The following is a 22,790-nucleotide window of genomic DNA, read 5'->3' as shown; positions in this document are numbered from 1 at the left end:
ACCAACAGCCTCCCTGCTATCCCAGCCTGGGGCTCCCCATTCCCAACTCTGCCGATATCCCTCCCTCCTAACTCTCAGCTGCCATGATGTTCCAGTTCTGGTCCTCCTAAAACAAGACTACCAATTCAATTCAAAATCATGTGGGCCAAGGGCAAAGCAGGTATAAAACCACCACCAGGCTAGACTGGGAGCATTTTACACTCACTCTGAGACTGCCCCCATGTAAATGAGGAGGAGGATGGAGAGTTAGGCCCTTCATTAGCATGATAAAGTATTTAGGGGCTGCTGAGGGGTAAAGAAGCACAGAACCCTGTAGTGTCCATCAGGGGTAAATACATCCACCAGGATGGGGCTGTGCAATATGCTTGGCCTCACATACACAGTTGGGGCTAGGTGCTTGGGGCTGGACCCCCCACGTCCATTTGTCATTCCTGTCCCATTCAAGCTTTGCAGCACAGCGCCATCCATCTCTGCCGCCCCTGGGTGAGGGACAATCCCTCCTCCTTGCCATCCTGCTGAATTCTGGGCGGGGTATTGCCTGTTGGGGACAGATGCTCCCTGGGACTCCCAACCTCATCCCCTACTGTAGCCCGCAGTGTGGGGCCCACACGTCTTTCTCACTTAATTCAAGAGGAAATGTAAAGACGCAGGCGGTGAAGGCCACTACCTGGATCTTTACAGCCTAGGGCCTCCCGCTGGGGCTGCTCCCCAGCGGCGCGCGCCCGTGCGGGGGGTGCCTAGAGCTTGGAGAGCCCTGATCCGGCTCAGGGGCCTCCCAGCCCCCTCGGGCTGGGGCAGCTTCCCCCTAAGCTCCCTTCCCGGGGCTGCTGCGCCCCCTCATTGGCGGGAGGCCGCAGCCAGCTGAGCAGGACCCGGGAGCTCTGGTCCCCGCGAGCTGACGCTGCCTGTGGCCCGTTCTCCGGGGGCGCCTCAGCCACCGCCCAGCGGCGCACATGGAACCCGGGGGCGGTAGCTGCAGGCGGGGGTGGGGAAACCGAGGCCCGGAGCGGGAACCCCGCTGCCAGGCGGCTGCCCGCGCTCCCCGCTGCAGGCTGGGATTTGCACAGTCACCGCGGTGTGTGTCACCCGGGGGGAGGAGCAGCCGCTCCGCCTGCCTGAGTGGAGGAGAGGGCGGGACTATTTCCTGAGCTGCTGTGAGAGGCGGCGGAGGGACACCGGTGGCTTGGCCGGGCTGTGCTGCAACTTTCTTCCAGTAGTTTCCATGCTAGGCCTCCCCCCCCCCCGCACCCCCGCTCCCCATCGCCCCCGGGAACCCGCAATGGCCGCAGCAGCCCAGTGCCTGCCACTGCAGCACCACAAGGGGGAGCCCTGGCTCAGGGGGAGCTTAGCTGGGGAGGGTCCCCCCTTGCTGCCCACTCCCCTTCCCAGTTACCCCCAAGCCTCCAAAGCTGCCCTGCAGCCAGATGTCACGGGGGAGGGAGCTGTGGCGACCCTCTGGGCACCTATTGAGCCCCCCAACCTCCTGCCAGCTCGGGGGAGGGGATGGGCCCCAGGTGCTGGGGTGCTGCACGGAGGGGGGGGGCTCAAGATGGGGTGGGGGAAATGCCCCCCAGATTTACCCCACCTCCTAGATACACTGGCACTTTACAAACTCATGATGAGATCGGCTCCCTGCTGCAGGGAACCAGGCAGGCCACATCTCAGAAGGGAGGACAGTCTGGTCTAGTGATTAGAGCCAAGGGACAGGACTCCTGGCTCTGTCACCTAGGCACTGTGTGTCCTGGGGGACCTCCCCATCCCCGGACCTCAGAGTCCCCCTCTGTAAAATGCTCCTGTTTGTAAAGCACTGAAAGGCCTGGGCTGCACAGTTTTTGTACTGATTTAATTATCTCCATCTTGGTGCAACACCCTGGAGTGGGCTTAAATTGGTTTAAGCGTGTCCCTGCTAGGGAGCTGCCCTGATTTAATGACCTTGGTTTATCGGTGGGAAAAAAAAAAAGCACTTCCAACAGAACATGCTAGATAAGGACAAACTATTGGAATAGAACCCAGGAGTCCTGACTCCCAGTCACCCCAGCTCTAACCACGAGCCATCACTCCATTTGGCCAGACCTCAGCTTGTTTCCACACTTGCCTGTCTCTTTCCCTCCCTTGCTCCCGCTTTTGGTTTGTTTGCAAACACTCATTAATGTTAAGCTCTTGTTTCCAAAGCAAACAAGAGAAAGGAGGGTGATGTCTGTCAGCTACCTGAGCCAGTAACTGCTGTCCTCCGTGGTGAACCAGTTTGAGCCTCAAGATGGGGTGGGGGTTGTCTCTGGGTCATAACTTACCCCTCACCCCCGAGGCTGGCAGTGCAGGGATCTCCCTCAGACACAGGATCTACCTACCCTTTGGCAACACCTGAACAGTTTGTCATTTCAAGTCTCATTGAATGGAATTGCCTACAGCTCTGGACCCCTCCCCATGGCACCACCTAGTGCCCAATCTCCAGTATGACCGGTATTTGCATTGCTGTGGGTTTTTTTTGTTTTTTTGTTTTTGTTTTTTTTCAGGGCAGCCCAAGCAGACAGACTGCTCCCTGTATCTATTGGGTTTCCGGGAAACGGGGTGGGCAAAGCCCACCCCATGCTAATGGAACCCCCCCCCAGCCTAAGGGGAGGTACCACAGGGCCTCAGAAACCCACTAATTTCGGGGGACAACTAATAAAAGAACAGGGACAGGAGCGTGGTCAAAGGGTCATAAGAAGGGAGCCTGACAGGGACACCGAGCAGAGAACCCCGGATAGCGCCCACTGCTCCTCGAAGGTGTCAAGGGAGCCAGCAGATGCCGCCCAGAGGAACTCTGCCTGGAGACGTGAACGGACTAAGGATCGGAAACAGGCCCCACAGTCGCAGGAGTCTCCATTGGCCAACCACCTCTCCCTGGTCACGTAGATGGCCATTTTTGCCAGGGCGAGGAGGAGGTTGACCAGGAGGTCCCGCGACTTCGTGGGGCCACGGATAGGGAGTGCATGGAGAAGTAGGTGGGGGAAAAGTGCAGCCAGAAATGCAAGAGGATATTAGTGAGGAGCCGGTATAGGGGCTGCAGCCTGGCGCACTCTATGTAAATGTGCGCCAGGGTCTCCCTCACGCTGCAGAAGGGGCAGGTGTCTGGGACAGGGGTAAACCGCGACAAGTACACGCCCGTACTCACGGCCCCGTGGAGGAGCCGCCAACTGATGTCCCCGACGGGCCTCGGGATCAGGGTGGAGTACAGACTGGCCCACCGGGGCTTCTCACCCTCCAGAGGTGGCAAGAGGTCCCGTCACTTGGTGTCGGGGCGGGACACGAGGGTGAGGAAGTGAAGGGTGTGGAGCACGAGCGCGTAGAGCTGCTTCCTTGGCGTGGTTTGGAAACGGACCGGCTGCAGATTGTGCAGCTGGCTGGCGGAGAAGGGGCGGGGGGGCCGTTCGGGTCCACGGGGCAGGGGCCAGATGAAGAGATCCGGAGGGCTCAGGGTAGGGGGTGGGCGGGGCATGCCCTCACGCAGGACCCGGTCGAGGTAGGCCCGAGCAGCGGGCGGCAAAGCGGCCTTCACCTCCTGTAGTATGAGCCGGGGAGTACAAGGTCTGGAGAGCCCCATCTGCCGAGTGAGCGTCAGGGGATCCAGCCAGTCTCCCCGGTCGTAGTCCAGGAGGTCTCCGACCCTGGTGGCTTCCGCCAGGACCAACCTCTGGCGCACCGCGGGGGACTCCGCCACCTGCACACGGAGCTGGGGGTTGTGTAGCAGGGGCTCCGCGAGGAGATCTGCCCCCTCGGTGGCCGCCACGGACCTGGTTGGAGAGAACAGCTTCCAGGTCCGGAGGAGGTCCTGGTAGAAGACCAGCAGTCCGGAGAGGTCTCGCGGAAGGCCCCTCGGGTCGAGATAAAGGAGCTGCCAGTCGTATCGGAGCCCTCGGAAGCGGCGCAGGAAGGCGTGCGCCAGGGCTCTCCATGCCGGACTACCCGCACCATAAAGGAGCCTCTGCAGTGCCTGGAGGCGGAAGACATGGACCTGAGTGCGCAGGCACTTCAGGCCCTGCCCTCCCTCCTCCAGGGGCAGGTGGAGCACCCCTGCAGGGACCCAGTGCAGTCCTAGCCAAAAGAACTCCAGAACCACCCTCCGGAGGTCGGTCAGGAACCCCGGGGCCAGGACCAGGGTGTTGAGCCGGTACCAGAGCATGGACAGGACCAGTTGATTGAGCACCAGTGCCCTCCCACGGAGGGAAAGGCACCAGAGGAGTCCTGTCCATTTCCGGAGCCGCTCTGCCACCCTGCCCTGCAAACCTTGCCAGTTCTCCAGTGGAGAGGGATGCGTGGCAGAAAGGTAAACGCCGAGATAGAGCAGCGGACCCGCGCTCCACCGGATGGCCTGAAGCGCGGGTGGGAGGGAGCTCGCCTGCCACCTGTCCCCGACCACCAGGCCAGAGCTCTTGACCCACTTGACCCGGGCGGAGGAGGCCACCGAGTACACGGCCTGGCAGGCCTCCACCCGCGCCAAGTCGCCCGGGTCCTGGACCACGAGGAGCACATCGTCGGCGTACGCCGACAGGACCAGCCGCAGCTCCAGCTCCCGAAGCACCAACCCCGTCAACCTCCTGCGGAGGAGACAGAGGAAGGGCTCGATCGCCAGGGCGTACAGCTGGCCTGAGAGGGGGCACCCCTGCCGCACTCCCCGCCCGAAGCTGACCGGCTCGGTCAGGGTCCAGTTGAGCCTGACCAGACACTCTGCGGAAGCGTACAGCACCTGGAGAAACCCCACAAACTGGGACCCGAAGCCGAACGCCTGCAGAGTGCCCAGGAGATACCCGTGGTCCACCCTGTCGAACGCCTTCTCCTGATCCAGGGACAGGAGGGCGAACGACAGACCATCCCTGCACCCAAGCTCCAAGAGATCCCGGACCAAATACAGATTATCGAAGATGCTACGGCCCGGGACGGTGTAGGTGTTACCAGCAGGGGCCCAGCGTACAGGGGCCAGTGGAAACACAACCGATGGCCATGCAACAGGGAGGGACTGTGAACCTGGGACCCACGTAGTTGCCCTGGGGATCTCTGGGCCTCTCAGCCCCTCTTCACAGTGTGAATTGAGTAAAGGCATCTCCACCGTGACTGGAGCACATTCCTCCCTGGTGGGGCCTGGCCACTGCAGGTGGGGTGGGTGTAACCATGATCAATCCAGGCACGGATTGATGCTGTGACCCAGTTTGGGTTCCATCCACACTGGCTGGGCCACATCAGGGGGGAGCCACTCCAGTCACAATGCAGCCTCCACTGTAACAAACCAATGGCCCCCATGACTGGGCAGGGGTTGCTCTGTGGCACCCCTCAAACCCCATGCTGGGCAGTGGGGACAGGACTTAGAGCCTTCTGCTTGGTAAGGTCCAGCCACAAGGAGAATCTCTCTTGCTAGAAGTATTGGGCCTGTGACCCTTGGGAGCAATTCCAACGCCATCCCATCGGAGGCAGCTCAGGGAAAGTGGGGTCCAGGACTTCTAGGGAGGGAGGGAAGGAAGGACATGCTTCCCATTAGGGATGAGGGCACCCTGCAGGCATGTGATGAACCAGACAGCCTCAACCCTGGATTGAGGCAAATGTCACCATTGGGGTGATGATGGCTTTTCTAGAAACCCAAAGGAGAGCTGAGAACAGGGGTCAGCTGAGGAGACCCTGTGCACCACACTTCCGGTCTCTCCCAATGGCCTTTTCCTGCTTTTCCTGCATGTTTCCAGGCTGCAGCTGGGCAGGTGCTGCTCTGGACCCTGCTTCCCGAACAGGCAACGGGGTACTGGAGCACCAGTCAGCTTCATTTGGGTCAAACCCTTTGGAATCAGACAGCAAATGCCTATGAGGAGATCAGAGTTCCCCACTGTTGGGGGTCTCCCCAGTTCCCCCCCCTCATGAGCATGTCCAGGGGGAGCCCTAGGCTGGAAGTGACCTCATTAGTCTGGGATGGACACCCCCGGGGACCTAGGACAGGAGCATGTGTCCTCTGGCCTCCTCCTCAGAAAGAACTGATCTGAACCCTGCTGAGATCCCAGCACAACCTGCCATGCCATCTCCATTCCGGACACATCCTGTCCCGTGGGAGGTTCCTCTGCCAGCTCAGCTGTTCCATCTCCAGACTGAATGCATGGTTACAGTGTCAGTAACCCTGGGACAGGTGGGTGGGGAGGGGTAGGAATGAGATGCCAGAGCCGGAAGGGAAACACAGGGGAATGTCTGGGCCCTGGGGTTGGATGTCTGGTGTGTGTCCCCCCACCCTGGCTCCTCTCACACACAGGGCCCTTGTTTTCTGGCCTTAGGGAGACAGCAGCTCTTCTAGGGCTCAGGGCCATGGGTAGAATGACTGGATAACGTGACCGTTGTTACAAACCTGGCCGATGAGCTCACAATTCTGCCTTTCCAGAGGCCACGGGCATGAGCTCTGTGCTGAGCCAGATGCACACTGGGATATGCAGACCTCCAGGGACCCCAGCACTGGAATAGTGTGTGGGGAGGGGGGATGGACTATAGGTCAGAGGTGAGGGGCACTGGCAGAGCTGTGTGTGGGGAACCCAGAGCTGGGATAGCAGGGGGCTGCAGGTCAGGGATGAGGGGCCCTGGCAGAGCTGTGTGTGGGGAGCCCAGGGCTGGGATAGCAGCGGGGCTGCAGGTCAGGGATGAGGGGCACTGGCAGAGCTGTGTGTGGGGAGCCCAGGGCTGGGATAGCAGGGGCTGCAGGTCAGGGGTGAGGGGCAGTGGAAGAGCTGTGTGAGGAGAGCCCAGTGCCGGGATAGCAGGGGGGGCTGCAGGTCAGGGATGAGGGGCATGGGCAGAGCTGTGTGTGGGGAACCCAGGGCTGGGATAGTAGGGGGCCTGCAGGTCAGGAGTGAGGGGCACAGGCAGAGCTGTGAGGGAAGAATAGCAGCTCAGGTCAGTGTTGAGTGTATGTCACTCCTATTGTCCAGCTGGTTGGTGACCCCTGTGAATCATGTGTTCAGGGTGTGTACAGCACTAGGCAGACAAAAGCAGCCTTCACAAACCCCTATTGTAATAAGCCTCTCCTCAGTCCCCGTCCCCCCCAACAGTAAGGCCAAGGAGTGAGTATGCCACAAAGCCTGCAGTCCCTCCAGCACAGGGCTGAGGTATGGTGGGTGTGAGTGGGGGTAGTCCTCAGGGCTGACGAGATGTAACTTTTGGGCCTTCGGTAGCAGGCAGCTGGGGCAGAGGCGGTGTCACCAGGGGTTACTCATCTGAAGGGAGGAAAGATCAGTGGCACAACCATCCCATGGGCCATTCACCTCCTCCATGGCTGTGATGTGTGTTTTGGGGACAGACCCAGACGCCTGCAGTACAGGGTATGGGCTTGTCTACACTCGATTTTTCACACCCCTGAGGAAGATAGCTGGGTCGACATTACTTCTGAATGCAGACCTGGCCTGTGGCTACATCAGTGGTTGTGATCCTGCTGTCACTGGAGGTCATTGCTAATGAATGCACAGTACCAAACACAATTGTGTGTACTAAGCTAGACGTTCCAGGAATGTTTTGTCCAGGACACAAATAATTGTGGTTCACCCTAGGCTGGGACGATAGCACTCAATTAACTTGAGGTAACACAAATTCTCAAGGCTATGTCTGCACTGCAATAGGAGGTGTGACTGCAGCTCGGCATCTGCCCCAGCCAGTTTGAATTTAGCGTGGCTAAGAGCAGGTAGATGCAGCAGCAGCTGCACCTGTGCGGCTGTGTCTTCACTGCTAGGGTTGGTTGTGCTAGCTCACGTGAGTATGCCTCTGCGAGCTGCAATCACAGCTTCATTGGCTGTACACGTACCTCAGGGGAGAATCAAAGAGCAAGCCCTGGGGGTTCTGCACAACTAGGTTTGGTGCCAGGGAGAGTTGCAATTCTGGACATGGGTTATAGGCGGTGTAGATGGCGGGCATCAGAGGGCTATGCTGGTGTGAAGCTGGCAGGTGTATGTTTGTGCCAGGGGCAGGTAGTCCTGGTGTTCAGATGAACCATCGCTGTCCCTAGGAGCGGGAGCTGGGAGAATGTTTCTGGGGAAACTGCTTCCAGGAGAAGCAAAGGTGCAGAGATGCAGAGAAATGACAGAACGCTGCAGTTCACTATTGTGATCACTAGGTGGCGCAACAGCTCAGCCAATGCACCTGCCAGGGCAAGTTTTGCAGAATAGCTTCAATTCTCAGATTAGCCCAGCAGCACCCCCCTGCCAGTACCGGCCCAGACCTCCGCCTCCCCAGCCTGCCAGTACTGCCCTGGACCCCCACCCCTCCAGCCTGCTCTCAGCACTCAAAGTACTGGCCCTGTGTTCACACGCTGGGGATATGGTTGGGACCTCCTCCCCCCCGAAATGGGAATGGGAGTGAGCTGAGTAGGGGCTGAGGACAGAGACACCAAAATGTCTCCACACCAGCCCCTGCCCCTGCTCTGCTGGGGCCGACGCCTGTGGCTGAGGCCTGCGGGGTGCTCGCGCTCCCCTCCCCCAGTGGCGGCGTGGGAGTCAGTGGCAGACACACGAGGAGGCATGTTCACTCTTTGTATAGAAAATGGCAACTGTACAGATACATTTACAGAGACGAACAGGCCGGGCCCCCGCCCGCGCCAAGGGGCACTCAGCCAGGCAAGGCCTCACGGAGCATGGGGTGGCTCCTGGCAGTGCAGTTCTCCATCGGCCTTCTCACTCTCTGGGCACCCCCCACTGCCAGCGTGCCTGCTCCACTCCTGCAGCACCTCCTCCTGGGGAAGGTAGAGACTGCCGCAGTGGGCGGATCAAAGTCTGGGGCAGTGCAAGCAGCTGGGGTGAATGGCAACTGAAGGGAGGTCAGGAGCAGGGGAAAGGCCAGGGCAGAAGAGGAAGGAAGTGCAGTAACTGAGGCATCTGACTGGTACTCCAGGCACCTGGGCTCTATCTCCAGCTCTGCCCCACTTCCTCATCTGGAGTCTGGGGTCATGGCACTTCCCTAGCTCTCGGGACAGAGGGGGAGGAATAAAGCTACGAATGTCTGAGAGGCTCAGCAGCTACAGCGATGGGCAGCACACACGTATATAGGGCGGAGGGTGCAGGGGTGTAGCCTGCAGGGCTCCCCTTTCCTCGGCCAGGCAAGGGGGTTAGTTCATTTCCCTTGCTGGGGGCAGGGGGAGAGAAACTGGACAAGGGTGAACTCTCCAGGGCCACCTCGAGAGGAGGCTGGGATGGGGAGAGCAAGTCACAAGCAGCCCCCAAAGGGGCAGTGACCCCAGGCACTCTCTTCTCTGTTGAGCCAACGACCCCAGACTTGGCGGGTGTGATATGAATTCGAGGCAGGATCCTGGCATCTGTGCGTGCGGAGGAAGTCACACAACACTGGGCAGGGGGAGATCTGTGTGTGCGTGGGATCCAACAGTCACACACAGTACGGGGGGCATAGGTCCTGGAGCCATCACACAAGCTGGGGGTAGGGCAAAGTGGCCCAGCCACAGAAGCCCCAAGCCATCCTCAGGGCAGGTGGAGGTCACTCCCCAGGTCACAGGGCATAAGGTCTGCTAAGGCAGTGAGAGTTCATAGCAGTGCACAGGAGACGTCCCCCCAGCACCGTAGCCTCTATGCGCTTGCCAGGGGACGAGAAGCTGAGCCAAGCACGGCCTCAGTATCCATGCTGCCACCCCGCTAGATCACCACCCGGAAGAGGAAGGAGAACACGGCTCCCAGCGCCAGGCCCAGCGAGAGGAAAAAGGCCATGATGGCTCCGGCCGTCTCAGCTTCGTGGGCGGGCACCTTCCTGGGGGAGGAGAGAAGCGTCAGCCCAGCGGCACTATGCACCAGTCCCCATCCTTGGTAGCTCCTGTCCTAAGCCCTCCTGCAGGAATCAGTGCCCTGCAGCTCCCCGCAGCTCCCCCTCCATTCTCAGGGCCGAGGGGAAAGGGAACGAGGACCTGGAATGAACTAGGAGTTGTCCTTTGGGAATGATCCTGCACCACCCCCAGCAGAAGGGCTGTGAAGGACCTAAAGGGCGTCTCAATGCGCACTTCAGCGGAACAGTGTGGGAACTAGAGCAGGTGGGCTGCCCCCCCTCTCGCGCCCACCCCCCACTGTTCCAGCTCTGGGCTCCCCACACAGATCAGGAGACCAAGGCACAGAGCAGTGAAGATATTTCTGCTGGACACCCCACCCACTGTAGCAGAGACGGGCTGAGAATCCAGGTCTTCTGACTCCCAGATCTGTGCTTTAACCCCTGCTTGTGGGTCCGAGTGAGGGGCTGGGGGGGATCCTGGGGCACACACAGGCTCTTCTCCCCGTCCTGTGGCCAGGGGAGCCAAGCCCCTTTAGAGACCAATTGTTCTACCACCAGAGAGAAGCCTCATGTGCCTGACAGAGAACAGTTAGTCCAGTTTGCAAGGCCCTCCCAGGGTTGGGGTACTGACACTACAGGATGGCATGCAAGGGGGAGCAGCCTGCAAAGGGCCACCGATGGTGGCAGGCAGGAGGGCCTGGGCTCCTTTCGCTCCACTGGGAATGTGCTCGGGGAGCGAGTTCATTGAACTGCCCAGCTGTTAGGCGTTGGAAAAGCACCGGCAGAGTGTACCTAAGCCCGGCCCAATCAGTCGGTGGTGCTCTCGTGCTCCCTCTGCTGGACCATGGCAGGAAGAGCAGAAGTCTGCGCTGAGGGTGCATGTTTGTTTCAGGCTGTGTGAGGAATGGGGGGTGCTGGGCTGGGGTGTCACACACAGTCACACGGGATTGAAGCTGAGCCCGGGGTCGAGCTCGTGCTGTATGTGGAGCAGGGGGTGGGGTTAGGAACCAGGCCGGCCAGGCCAGGAGCAGGGAGAAGTGCTGGCATAGCTGCCACTTGATAATCACACACACACACACACACGATGGGGAGAGGGAAAGGGGGCAGGAAGGGCACCTGCTTCTGGAAGGGAAGGGGGCCGAGGGGGTAGCCACAGCGCAGGGCAGGGAGGGTGCTGACTGCTTCCCCTCAGGGCTTCTCCGCAGCAGTAATCCCATCCCCACACCCCGCTGGGATGAGCGCCCAGCTCTGAGTTATGGGCTCGTAAAACGAGTGCGGCTGCTAAGTATCAGGCAAAGTGCCACCCTGCAGCTCCCGGCGCCAGCATCTCCCCGCCCCCTTGAGAGACTGCAGGCCGCCCGGCCGACCCCAGCAGCTCCCTGCGCTGGGGCCGAGGCCGTGTCCCTGGCTGAGCGCTCTGCAGGGCCAGTCGCCTTTGGCTGCCTAGCTCTGGGGGCAGCTTCCCCCGCCACCCCCTGGGATCAGCCCTGGCCTCTGTCGCTTTTACTCCTCTCTTAGGAGGCACAAGTCTGAGCTCAGCTCTGGGCTGTGGAGGAAGGAGAAGACTTGTGGCTGAAGCACAGGACTGGGAGCCAGGACACCTGCGTGGCCTGGAGCAAATCCCCCCCCCCCCATTTCTCCCTCTGTAACATGGGGAGAGTGACCCTAACCCACTGCACCAAGGCAACTGGAAAAGCACCCATTAAACAGGGGAACCCCCAGTCCCTTCAGGCGGGGCCTGGTTAAGGGGCTGTGCCCAGGGGTAGAACTGCCATCAGCCAGTGCCCAGTGCAGCAGCATGGGCTGGTGCGTGGTAAGAGGTCGCTTGGGTCCCTTCCCCCCACCCCCAGTCACACTCACTTAGGCCCGAAGCACATGCAGAGGCTGGCCAGGTAGCCATTGGAGATGGAGAAGAGGATGATGAAGATGATGTACCAGGCGTCATGGTGGAAGAAAACGGGCATGTGGCTGCGGGGTTGCACGTTGCACAGCATGAAGAGGGGGATGAAGACTATGCGAGCAGCCACCATGAAGGGCAGGAGCCGGCTGTCTTTCCCGGGCTGGGGGAGAGAGAAAAAACACAGACCTATGAGTGGGTGGTGTGCCACAGAGCACCGGGGAAGCGGGCAGGCGTGGGGCATCTCCCCGCGGCACCCTGCGGGGCGCCGGGGAAGCGGGCAGGCGTGGGGCATCTCCCCGCGGCACCCTGCGGGGGCACTAAGGTTTATCCGACAGCGAGAGGTAAAGGCGGAGGGGGATCCACACTGGTAAAGGGTAGGAACGAGCTTCCCATTGTCCCACTCAACTCTAGGCCCCCCCTTCTAACCCAGACAGCTCGGTGCGGGGCCTACCCACTCAAAGGGGGGGCTGCTGAGTGACACGGGCTCCCTCTCTCTGCCCTGCAATGCCCTTTGCACTGCCTGCGCCCCCGACCGATGCGAATGTGGCTGGGGAGGACTGGAGTCTCGGAGCTCCTGCGCTGGAGCTGCTGGCTTAGGCCCCAGGGAGAATAGTGGGGTCAGCAGGCAGGTCACTGGGACGCAGTCCCTGGCTCTTGCAGCCCCTTCAGGCCCATTCCCTAGGACTGGGCTGGGACTTTTCCAGCCCGCTGACTCGTGCTGCTGGAGCACTGGGTGGCGGCAGGAGCCAGAATGCTGAGCCAGGGTTCTGCAGAGTCAATAACTAACAGATGGAAAACAACAGGCTGATGGCAGCTGTGAAAGCCCTGCACGCATGCAGCCCAACGCCCTCTCCTGAGGGGACAGCCGTCCACGGGAAATGCCCGTTCTCCCAGTCGGCTTTCACCAGCTCCCTGAGCTCCCCTGCCCCATGCTCTCTGACCCCTGCCCCAGCTAGTGGCGGAGGCACTGGCTTGGCCAGTTTCTGGGCAGTCTCCCTTCTCCTGCCTGCCGAGTCTGCAGGTGTGAGCCCTCCCGAGGGAACACTTCGGTTCTGGCTGGAACCTGCCCTGCTCAGTCCCTTCCCTTTGGCAGGTTCAGCACGGAGTGGGACCCCCCTCTTTGTCTTTCTCCAGCTGGGTGTGACAACGTGCCCCATGGACATGACGATGCTGTGACTCATAGACTTTAAGGTCAGAAGGGACCATTATGATCATCCCAGTTGCTTCTCTCGATTCCACCCAGACCTCTCCAGAGTCACCCTAAGGTCCCTGAGCCAGGTTTCACTGCCTGCGTCTGACACAAGCCTTTGTTGTCCCCTCAGCTCGGGACCCTGCAGGGCACATTGGGCTGGGCTGGCATGGCGGTGGGGCAGTCGTGGGCACAAAGTACGCTGCGGGATTGGGGCGGGCATGTTTGTGGGCACAGCCAAAACCAGCGTCCTGTTGACTAAGTGGCCCCACCCCGGGAAAGGAGGGCATCCAGCGGATCAGCCAGGCCAAACCACACGCAGCCACATCCGATTTCCATAAAGCTGTTTTGGAACCATCTCCTGCCAGTGGGGATGTGGCCTAGTGAGGCAGCTCAGGGCCAAGGGCGAGGGCAGTCAGACGATGTGACCCCACTGCCGGGAGGGAGGTTCGCAGAGACAGCTCCTGGCAGCAGGGGATCCTAGCTCGGCCAGGCCGGCTGGCTCAGACCGGACAGACTCCCCGTTGTCTCATGCTGTCAAGAGTTTATTCAAACAAACAGCCTGAGCAGTAATGGGGGAAGCATTGTATGGGGTGTGGAGGAGGCAGGAAGAGCCAGAGACACCCCAGCCCCCCGCCCAATCCACAGCAGCAGGCACAAAGGATAGTCAACGCAGAGCAAACTCTGGACCCACAACCTGACCTACAGGGCGGCCTGCACTCAAGCACCCACTCTAGGCCCCCTGGAATGTGTGAGAGAAACAGTCCCCCAGCAGCCCCGTTAGCCGTACAGGGCCGATGGCACACACTCATGCAGATCGGCTTGCAGAACACTCCCCACTCCCTGGACACACGCTGGCTACAGGGGGCGTGTTTAGCCCGGCTCCTGCATTCTCAGTTCCCTGCTGCTGGCCGTGCCTGGAGGATGGCAGGTGGCAATTCCAGGGCAGAGTGGGTACAGGACTCAGACCAGCCGACAGTCTCTGCGGCCCAAATGAAGGGCCTCTGAGCCCTACTACTGGGACAGGGCCAGTCCCCAAAGCAAACACCATAGAACTCCAGAGCTTCAATGGCACCATATGGGGCAGGCCCGAGGAGGCAAGAGAAAGAGACAGAGAGGAGCCAGGGAAGGGGCAGCGTTGGGCACTGCTGCCATGGAGGGGACTGTAGCCCATTTGGTGCACTTTGTGAGCCCAGCCCTAGACTGCCTAGGAGCAGTGCAGCCCTCCCCGCTGCTCCTCCTCTGCCCCAGCCAGCTGTTTGTGTAACTGCAGCCTGCGTTTGTTTACAAGGAGGCTGCAATTGAGGAGATGGTTTCCTCCAAGCCACACTGCCGGGAAAACAGCACCATGGGAACGTCTAACTGGAACTGCACAGGATCCCGCCCCCGCTCCCATTCACCAGATCCCCTCTCGGACCTCCCCAGCACCCGCGCTCCTTCCCATCTCTCCTACTTCACTTGGGCCCACGCCCTCCTTCCCGGCTGGAGACCCCTCAGCTCCATCCTCTCCCACCTCCTCCTCTCCCCAGCAGTGAGCTGCTCTTCCCGTGGCCCTAGCTCCCACTCAGACTTTAAGCCAGAAAGGACCATCATGATTATCCAATCCGACCTCCTGCACGTCGCCGGCCGCAGAACCTCACCCACCCACTCCTGTGACAGGCCCCTAACCGCTGGCTGAGTTACTGACGTCCTCCAATCCTCATTTAAGAATTTCAAGTTCCAGAGAACTCACCACTGGCTCTAGATCAAACCCACAAGGGATCCATGCCCCAAGCTGCTGAGGAAGGAGAAAATTCCTTCCCGACCCCAAATATGATGATCAGTTAGACCCTGAGCATGTGGGTGGGACCCACCAGCCAGACACCTGGGAAAGAATTCTCTGTAGTAACTCAGAGCCCCAGCTAGTGTCCCATGTCCACCACTGGAAATATTTGCCATCTGCCATCCCCACCCCTCCTGCCCTGTCACACACACCCCCAGAGCAGCCCATCTGCCTCTGCTCCCTGGGCTCCTCCCTGCCAAGTAGCTGCTGCCCTCTGCACTCCCCACAAGGCAGCTGATGGCTTTCTGCCAGTACCACCTTCTATGCCCTTGGCATCCTGCGTCTCGCTTTTCCCTGGGCTCTCCACTTCTCTCCCTGCAGTACTTTGCTGCCCCCAGCTGCTGGAGTCCCTCCGGGCACCATCCCCTTGCTTGCTAGCTCTCTCTGGGGTGCCCGTTACATCCATTTCCTAGGGAATTGGGAAAAGCGTGTCAGACTCAGCTGGGAAACACACCCCAAATTCACAGTGCATTTAGCTTCCCCAGCCAAAAGAGGCAGGACAGGATTCCAGGGGGACGGGCTCCCTACGTCTCCATGATTGTCACCCCTTGCCCTTCCCAAGCACGTGCACACAATTGTACTTGAGCCCGAGCCCACTGGGAGGTAGGAGTCAGCAGCAGGATCCCTATTGTACAGGTGGAGAAACTGAGGCAGGGCACAGGGAAATGACTCACGCAAGGGCATGCCATGAGGTGGTAAGAGCCAGGGATAGAAACCAGGAGTCTGGACTCCCAACACCCTGCTTTAACCCAACAGTCCTCGCTCAGCTCCCAGAGCCAGAAGCAGAATTCAATGCAGAGCCCCTTGTGCTAACATGGCAGCACCCACTTCCTTGTGTCCTGCATGGGCAGCTGGGCTGTCAGGACACAGGGCAGCCCCGAGAGGTGAACTCTGATTGGCTGATGGGTCAGGACCCGTTGCCAGGCCCTTGCCCCCTCCGCTCTGCCCCACACTTACCCACAAGCAGACGGCCGTGAGGCTCCGTCCCAGCCAGTCAAAGATATTAAACATCAGGAAACAGGAGACAGGGATGAAGTACATCTCTGGAGAGAGAGGAAGGGTCAGTGACAGGTGACAGGACACCCCACCCCCTCCTGTCTGCTGCGTGAGGTGCCCCCCACAGTGCAGAGGAGACAGGGGGTCAGGCCTTACCCAACAACACGGCACCTCCCAAGGGCACAGGCTCGCACCCTCCCTCTTCCTCCAGCACGACTCTCCCTGCGGCTCAGCAGCCAGGACGGGGCCTGGGCCCAGCCCACACCGTTGCCCATGGATCCTGCCCAAGCCTGGGAGGGAAACCCAGTGCCCAGTCTGTCGGCGGGCACAGCAGGCCTGTCCAGCTCTCAGGTTGCCAACAGATGTCACTGGGGCCTCTCCCCTGTAGCTCCTTCCCCACCCGAGCCCCACTTTCTTCCAGCTCTGCCCCAGGGGTCTGCTCCCCTCTACCTCCCACCCCCACAGTCTCCCCAGCGACGAACGATAGGAAGTCTGCTGTCACTCACCCCACTTGCTGCTCCCGGCAATCGTGGACTTCACCTCGGCAGTGACGGCCGGGTAGACCCCAATGGTGACAGTGAAGATGAAGCAGACGGACAGAGCCATGACCCAGATCTGGGGGGTGAAAACAGAGCCAGGACCCATTACCCAAATATGCAGGGACAGACCAGCTCTGGGATGTCCCACTCTGGGGTACAGACGTGGCCCAGAGACCCATAACCCAGGCACGAGGGGCAGTGGGTGTCACCGACTCACGTACCTTCTTAAAGATGCTGAAGACAGAGGGCTTCTGGCCGGGAACTTGGGGGGCCGTGTTGTTCGGGTAACTCTGTTCCACTCCATTGGACTCATCTGTAGGGAGAGACAGGAAGGGTGAGGGGAGGTCCCAAGGTGGCGGGTGACCCCAGGTGCAGCCAGTAACTCCATGCCTGAGCCAGCACTGCTCACGCCTGCCGTTTCCCCCTCCCCTGGGATTCTAGGCCAGGCCACATGCAGAGGGGCTGCAGGCTTCCCAGAGCCAGTAGCCTCCCCAGGTCCAGCTCCAGTCCCCAGCTCCCCCTCCAGCCCAGCTGTCAATATTCCCCCCCACCCTCCTCACCTTTCTTGATCAGGTCGATCGTGTTCTCCGGCTCAGCATGCCTCTCGTGGACCCGATACTCGGTCTTGTCCTTCATCGAATGGTAACGGAAGAAGTCCTGCAGAGAGACCACACAGAGAGCTCATGTGTGCATGTGCGTGGGGGGTGGATCTCTCTGCCCCTAGGGATGGGGGCTGTCCACGGCCAGGACTGGAGTGTCACTGGGGAAGCCTGCAGGCACAGGAATGAGGTTGGCTTCCCCTTGCACTATGGCTCCTGTGGAGCACAGCGCCCCCCCCGCCACTCCTCTCTTCTGGCTGGGTGGTCCCCACCCCCAACCTCCCCGAGAAGGGTGAGTCCTTACCAGGCGGGGCAGCAGGATGTAGGAGCCGATGGCCAGCAGGATCACCACGCAGGCTGTGATGAAGTAGCCAAAGGCGCTGTCTGCCAGCAATGAGCCGCCTGGGAGCACGGAGAGGAATCATAGAATATCAGGGTTGGAAGGGACCTCAGGAGGTCATCTAGTCCAATCCCCTGCTCAAAGCAGGACCAATTCCCAACTAAATCATCCCAGCCAGGGCTTTGTCAAGCCTGACCTTAAGGAGAGAGGCCAGAGGTGAGGGAAGGCCAGAGGGGGTTGCTGGGGAAGGCAACAATAGGGGAGAGACTCCCCCCACCCCCAGCTCTGCCAGAGGACACCCCACTCCTAGGACAGGATGTTTGCAGAAGCCTGTGGAGACCCCCTGCAGTGACCACCTCCCCAAAAATTGGATTTTAGTGCCCCCCGAGTGACCCCAGGGTGCCCTTCCCTAGAGGTGCCCTGGCAGCTGGCTCTGAACCGTGGTGGATCGGGGGAAGGGCAACCTGCACCCCCTCTATACTAAGCAGGCCATCCTGCGGCTCCTGGGCACAGGCTGCTTTGCAGCAGATCCCACTGGAAGGCGGGAGACTGGAGGGCTATATGGGTCTGCATGGGAGTTACTCACTGGAGATAGCGCAGATCATGGCCAGAGCTGCGAAGGTCCCTGCCATGCCCTGCCCGCTCATGATGGGGGCTGTGTAGCTGACAGGCAGCAGCCCAGCCAATCCAAAGAGGCTGCCCTGGAGGATGGCACCAAAGGCTGCAAGGACAAAGACAAGTAATAATGAGGATCGGCCAATAGGGGTGACACGGAACAGTGCCCTTCTCCCACCCCCCTGCAAGACGAACTAGGGATCCACACTACATCACAGCCAGTGCCCCTGCCCAGCTCCCTACGGCACCTCATGCTGGGGGAGGCTGGGTCCAGGATGGCTGGGAGCTCCCCCCACAGCCAGTGCCCCTGCCCTGCTTCCTACGGCACCTCCTGCTGGGGGAGGAGTAGCCATACACTTCAGCACCAGGAGATCAGACCCAGATGCAAGACCCTGTAGCAGCAGAGTGGGTTGGCACTGCCTGAGGTAACAGTGAAGGGAGAGGTGGAACGGGGCCCATGCCTCTTTCCACCCCTCTGGGGCCAGCTTCCCCGATCCTAGTAGCATCCAGGATTGTCCAAGGGCCCACTCACAATTGATGAGGATGATCTTGACCATGGTGATGACGAAGAAGGGGAGTGGCTCCAAGGGGACCTTTACCAAGGCAGCTGTCATCATGAAGACCAGAAGGATGGCAACCAGGCTGCCCAGGATACGGACTTTCTGGGGGATCCTGCAGGAGGGCAAGAGAGAGTCCCTCAGTGAGAACAGACCCCACCAGCAGGACCATGGGGGGCTGCGGGAGGCACCCACCTCAGCAGGCCTGCCTCAGAGGGGAATTGGGTCACAAAGGCCAGGCTGTGTTGAGTGGGGATTGGTCCAGCTGGGCTCTGGGGGTGAAGGGGACCCAGCAGGAGGCAGAGTTCCTCGCATGGCCAGAGGGGATGGAGATGAAGGACCGGGCCAGGGCAGGGGCCCAGGCTCACCTCTGGTGGAGGAAGGAGTTGAGGCAGGTGAAGATGAGCAGGGGTAGCATGGCGCAGAGCGTCATGAAGTTGTTGAACCTAGCCTGCAGGTAGGTGGGGGGAGGCTCCCGGCCCTCATACGTGCTGTTCAGCCCAGGGAGGCGCTCCAGGGAGGAAATGTTCTGGGGACCCCCGAGGCGGTTGGTGAAATACTGAAACGGAGAGAATGAAATGAACGCACCCGCCTCCGACACACCCAGACTGCACACATCCATGCCTCATGCACGTCCTTCCTGGCGCACACCAGTTCCCACACCAACACGAGCATGGGCCGCACGTGCCACACACACTTAATCCCTCCCAGACACACGGGGCACAGAGCTCCTTACCCTGGTGGCTGTCAGGAAAAAATTCCATGGCAGCAGCGTCCCCAGGCCGAGCGTGAAGAAGATCAGCCAGACGGCTTTATACCTGTGCGAGAGATGGGCAGAATCAGAGGGGTCTCTGCGCAGGCTGCTGCGATAGGACAGGCAGTAGGAGGATATGTGGATATTGCCCCCATCTCCTGACCATCCCAGGCCCAGAACAGGGGAGAGAGGAAGGAGGTACCAAATGATGAATTAGCTTAGGTTCAGTGTTCATAAAGGGAGGGCAGAGGAGAGATTTTATCGGAGAAGGCAAGGGCCTGGGCTACCTGCCACTCCCACAGTTCTGCCAATGCCCATCACTTCTGACCTGCAGCCCCTGCTATCCCAGCCCTGGGCTCCCCTCACACAGCTCTGCCAGTGCCCCTCGCCCTGAAGCCCCCCTGCTATCCCAGCCCTGGGCTCCCCTCACACAGCTCTGCCAGTGCCCCTCGCCCTGACCTGAAGCCCCCCTGCTATCCCAGCCCTGGGCTCCCCACACACAGCTCTGCCAGTGCCCCTCATTCCTGACTTGCAGCCCCCCGCTAACCCAGCCCTGGGCTCCCCACACACAGCTCTGCCCATCAATATCACTGCTGACCTGCAGCCCCCGGCTGTTCCAGCTCTAGGCTCCCTTAAGCAGACATTAATTACATTTCCTGGACCCCAGGACAGTGCAGGCTGGTGCTGCTCAATCTCCCTCACACAACACAACACAGACACACACACTAGCCTTTGGGGCACCCCTGCTGAATTCTGCAGCACTCTTACAAGCACTAATGTCACCTGCTAGTTCCCAGATTCAGAGATTCCCAGGACAGAAGGGACCATTGTGATCATCTAGTCTGACTCGCCATATAACACAAGCCAGAGAACTGCCCCAGAATAATTCCCAGAGCAGATCTTTGAGAAAAAACATCCAATCTTGGTTTAAACACTGCCAGTGCTGGAGTATCCACCACAACCCTGGTAAACTGATCCAGTGGTTAATTACCCTCCCTAGTAAAACTCTGTCTTATTTCCAGTCTGAAATTTGCCTCGCTTTGACTTCCAGTCATTGGATCGTGTTGTACCTTTCTCTGCTAGATCGAGGAGCCCATTATTAACTATTTCAGGGGTCGGCAGCCTTTCAGAAGCGGTGTGCCGAGTCTTCATTTAGTCACTCTAATTTAAGGTTTCGCGTGCCAGTAATACAGTTTAATGTTTTTTAGAAGGCCTCTCTCTCTAAGTCTATATATTACATAACTAAACTAGTGTTGTATTGTAAAGTAAACAAGGTTTTCAAAATGTTTAAGAAGCTTCATTTAAAATTAAATTAAACTGTTGATCTTACGCTGCCAGCCTGCTCTGCCCGCTGCTGGTCTGGGGTTCTGTTCACCTAGGCAAGCAGCGGGCTGACCGGGGCCTGTGGCCGGGACCCCGGCTGGCAAGGGGCCAGCAGCCAGAACCCCAGACCAGCAGTGGGCTGTGCAGGGCTGGCGGCCGGGACTCCAGACCGGCAGTAGACTGAGCGGCTCAGGGATTCCATCCGCTGGCTCCTGCCAGCCGGGATCCCGGCCCTCCCCACATACAGTGGGTACCTACCTTCTCCCTGGTTCTGGCCATTCTCTTCCTCTCTCTGCACTGAGCTGAGGGTGGGAGTGCACTGAGCACGGGGCTGGGGGTGAAGGGTTGGGCCAGGAGCTAAAATGAGGGATGGGACTCAGGGTTGGGGCATGAGGTTTGGGTGTGGGGCACTTACCTGGGCAGCTCCCATTTGATGCGAGGGGTGCAGGTAGGAATGGGGGGGGGGTGCAGGAGCTCCCGTTTGGTGCTTCGGGTCGAGGTGGGAATGTGGTGGGTGCATGGGGTGTGTGTGTGTGGGGGGGGGGGGCGGCTGGGGATGTGGGAGGGTGCAAGAGTCAGGGCAGGGGGCTGAGGGCTGGAGTCAGGGCTGGGGGCTGGGTATGTGGGGGGGTGCAGGTGTCAGGGCTAGGGTTGTGGGGGAGGGGGTGAAGGAGTCAAGCAGAGGGCTGGGTGTGTATGAGGGAGGTACAGGGCTCAGGGCAGGGGTCTGGAGGGAGTGTGGGGCTCAGGGCAGAGGGCGGGGTGTGTAGGAGGGCAGCAGTCAGGGCTCAGGGGGGAGGCCTGGGTGACTGCCCCCCTAAGAACTCCCAACCCCCCTGTTCCTTGTCCCCTGACTGGACCCTACCCCCTACCTGTCCCCTGACTGCCCCGACCCTTATCCACACCCCCGCCAGACCCCCGGGACTCCCATGCCTATCCAACCACTCCCTGCCCCTGATAGGACCCCCAGAACTCCCGACCAATCCCCCCACCCCGCTCCCTGCCTGCCCCAACCCCTCTCCACACCCCTGCCTCCTGACAGGACCCCCAGAATTCCCGACTCATCCAACCCCCCCAGCTCCTTGTCCCCTGACCACCTTCTCCAGAGACTCCCCACCCTAACTGCCCCCCCCAGGACCCTCCTTGCTCCCGGTCCCCTGACTGCCCTGACCCCTATCCACCCCCCACCCCCTGACAGATGCCAGGACTCCCATGCCCCATCCAACCCCCCCTGCTCCCTGACTGCCCCCTCCAGAGACCCCCCCGTCCCTAACCCCCGCCCCCGGGATCCCACCTCCCCATCCAACCCACCCTGCTCCCTGTCCCCTGACTGCCCCCACCTCTTATCCAACCCCCCCAGCCCTGGACCCCTTACCATGATGCTCCACACAGAGCCAGATACGCTGCTCCGTGGGAGCATGCAGCCCTGCCCCTCAGAGCGCTGAGCACGCAGGGCAGCATGGGGAGGAGGGAGCGTTTCTGCCTCCCTGCAGAGCCAAACACTGCCCTGCGGGAGCGCGCAACCCTGACCCCCAGAACGCTGTGCGTGCGGCACCACAGCTCCAGGGGAGGGGAGAAGGCGGAGGAGGGGCCGGCAGCTTGCTGCGCTCAGCCCAGTGCTCCTGCCTGGGAGCGCGGACCCCGCGGCTTGCCGTGCTGAGAGAGTGGGGCAATTTGCCCACCCCGTGTGCACGGCTATGCTTCTGCTCCCTGCCCCTGCGGGGGGAGCAGAGGGCAGAGGAGAGCGGGCCGGGCTGGGCAGGATTTTTAATGGCATCCTGGAGACCCGGCAGGCTCCAGCGTTCCATTAAAAAAAATCAGCTCGCGTGCCGTCTTTGGCACGCGTGCCATAGGTTGCCGACCCCTGAACTATTTGTTCCCCATATAGATACTTACAGACTGGAATCAAGTCACCCCTTAACCTTCTCTTTGTTAAGGTAAATAGACTGAGCGCCTTGAGTCTATCACTGTAAGGCCTGTTTTCTAATTTTTAAATCATTCTTGTGGTTCTTCTCTGAACCTCTCCCCAATTTATCAACCTCCTTCTTGACTGGTCTGTGGGCACCAGAACAGGACACAGTGTGCCAGCAGCAGTCAAACCAGTGCCAAATACAACAGTAAACTAACCTCTCCATTCCTACTCGAGATTTCCCTGTTTATACATCCCTGGATCGCTTTAGCGCTTTTGCCTCCAGTGTAGCACTGAGAGCTCATGGTCAGCTGATTAGCCATCAGGACACCCAAGTCTTTGTCAGAGGGTTCTCCATTCAGTGGGGCGCTGCACTGTTGTGCCTGTTTTTACTGAACACCCGCAGCTCCCACTGGCTTCACCTGGAGTGGTGAGCGCTCAGCCCTTCTGAGAATCAGGCCCTAGACATCCAACATGGGACACTCAAAGTCAAT

The 22,790-nt window shown here is 60.0% G+C and overlaps 1 protein-coding gene across 7 annotated transcripts in view; it reads right to left on the bottom strand.

The window, feature by feature from the left end:
- Nucleotides 1-8,505: 8,505 nt before the first annotated feature.
- The window catches only part of SLC29A1 (solute carrier family 29 member 1 (Augustine blood group)), a 56,344-nt gene continuing 42,059 nt past the window's right edge, over nt 8,506-22,790 (bottom strand). For all 7 annotated transcript variants that reach the window (XM_045010562.1, XM_045010558.1, XM_045010559.1 and 4 more), the window contains 11 exons: nt 19,047-19,128; nt 18,679-18,869; nt 18,286-18,425; nt 17,725-17,859; nt 17,103-17,200; nt 16,760-16,856; nt 16,421-16,512; nt 16,167-16,275; nt 15,622-15,707; nt 11,614-11,813; nt 8,506-9,741 (listed from right to left, as the gene is read on the bottom strand). In XM_045010562.1, coding sequence (XP_044866497.1) covers nt 9,630-9,741; nt 11,614-11,813; nt 15,622-15,707; nt 16,167-16,275; nt 16,421-16,512; nt 16,760-16,856; nt 17,103-17,200; nt 17,725-17,859; nt 18,286-18,425; nt 18,679-18,869; nt 19,047-19,128 — 1,342 coding nt within the window. In that variant the 3' untranslated portion in view covers nt 8,506-9,629. The remainder of the gene's footprint in view (nt 9,742-11,613; nt 11,814-15,621; nt 15,708-16,166; nt 16,276-16,420; nt 16,513-16,759; nt 16,857-17,102; nt 17,201-17,724; nt 17,860-18,285; nt 18,426-18,678; nt 18,870-19,046; nt 19,129-22,790) is intronic.

This window comes from Mauremys mutica, chromosome 3 (assembly GCF_020497125.1).
Source record: "Mauremys mutica isolate MM-2020 ecotype Southern chromosome 3, ASM2049712v1, whole genome shotgun sequence".
NCBI classification, from domain to species: domain Eukaryota; kingdom Metazoa; phylum Chordata; order Testudines; family Geoemydidae; genus Mauremys; species Mauremys mutica.
The sequence above is the reverse complement of the archived record's forward strand: the minus strand, read 5'-3'. Positions and strand labels throughout refer to the sequence as shown.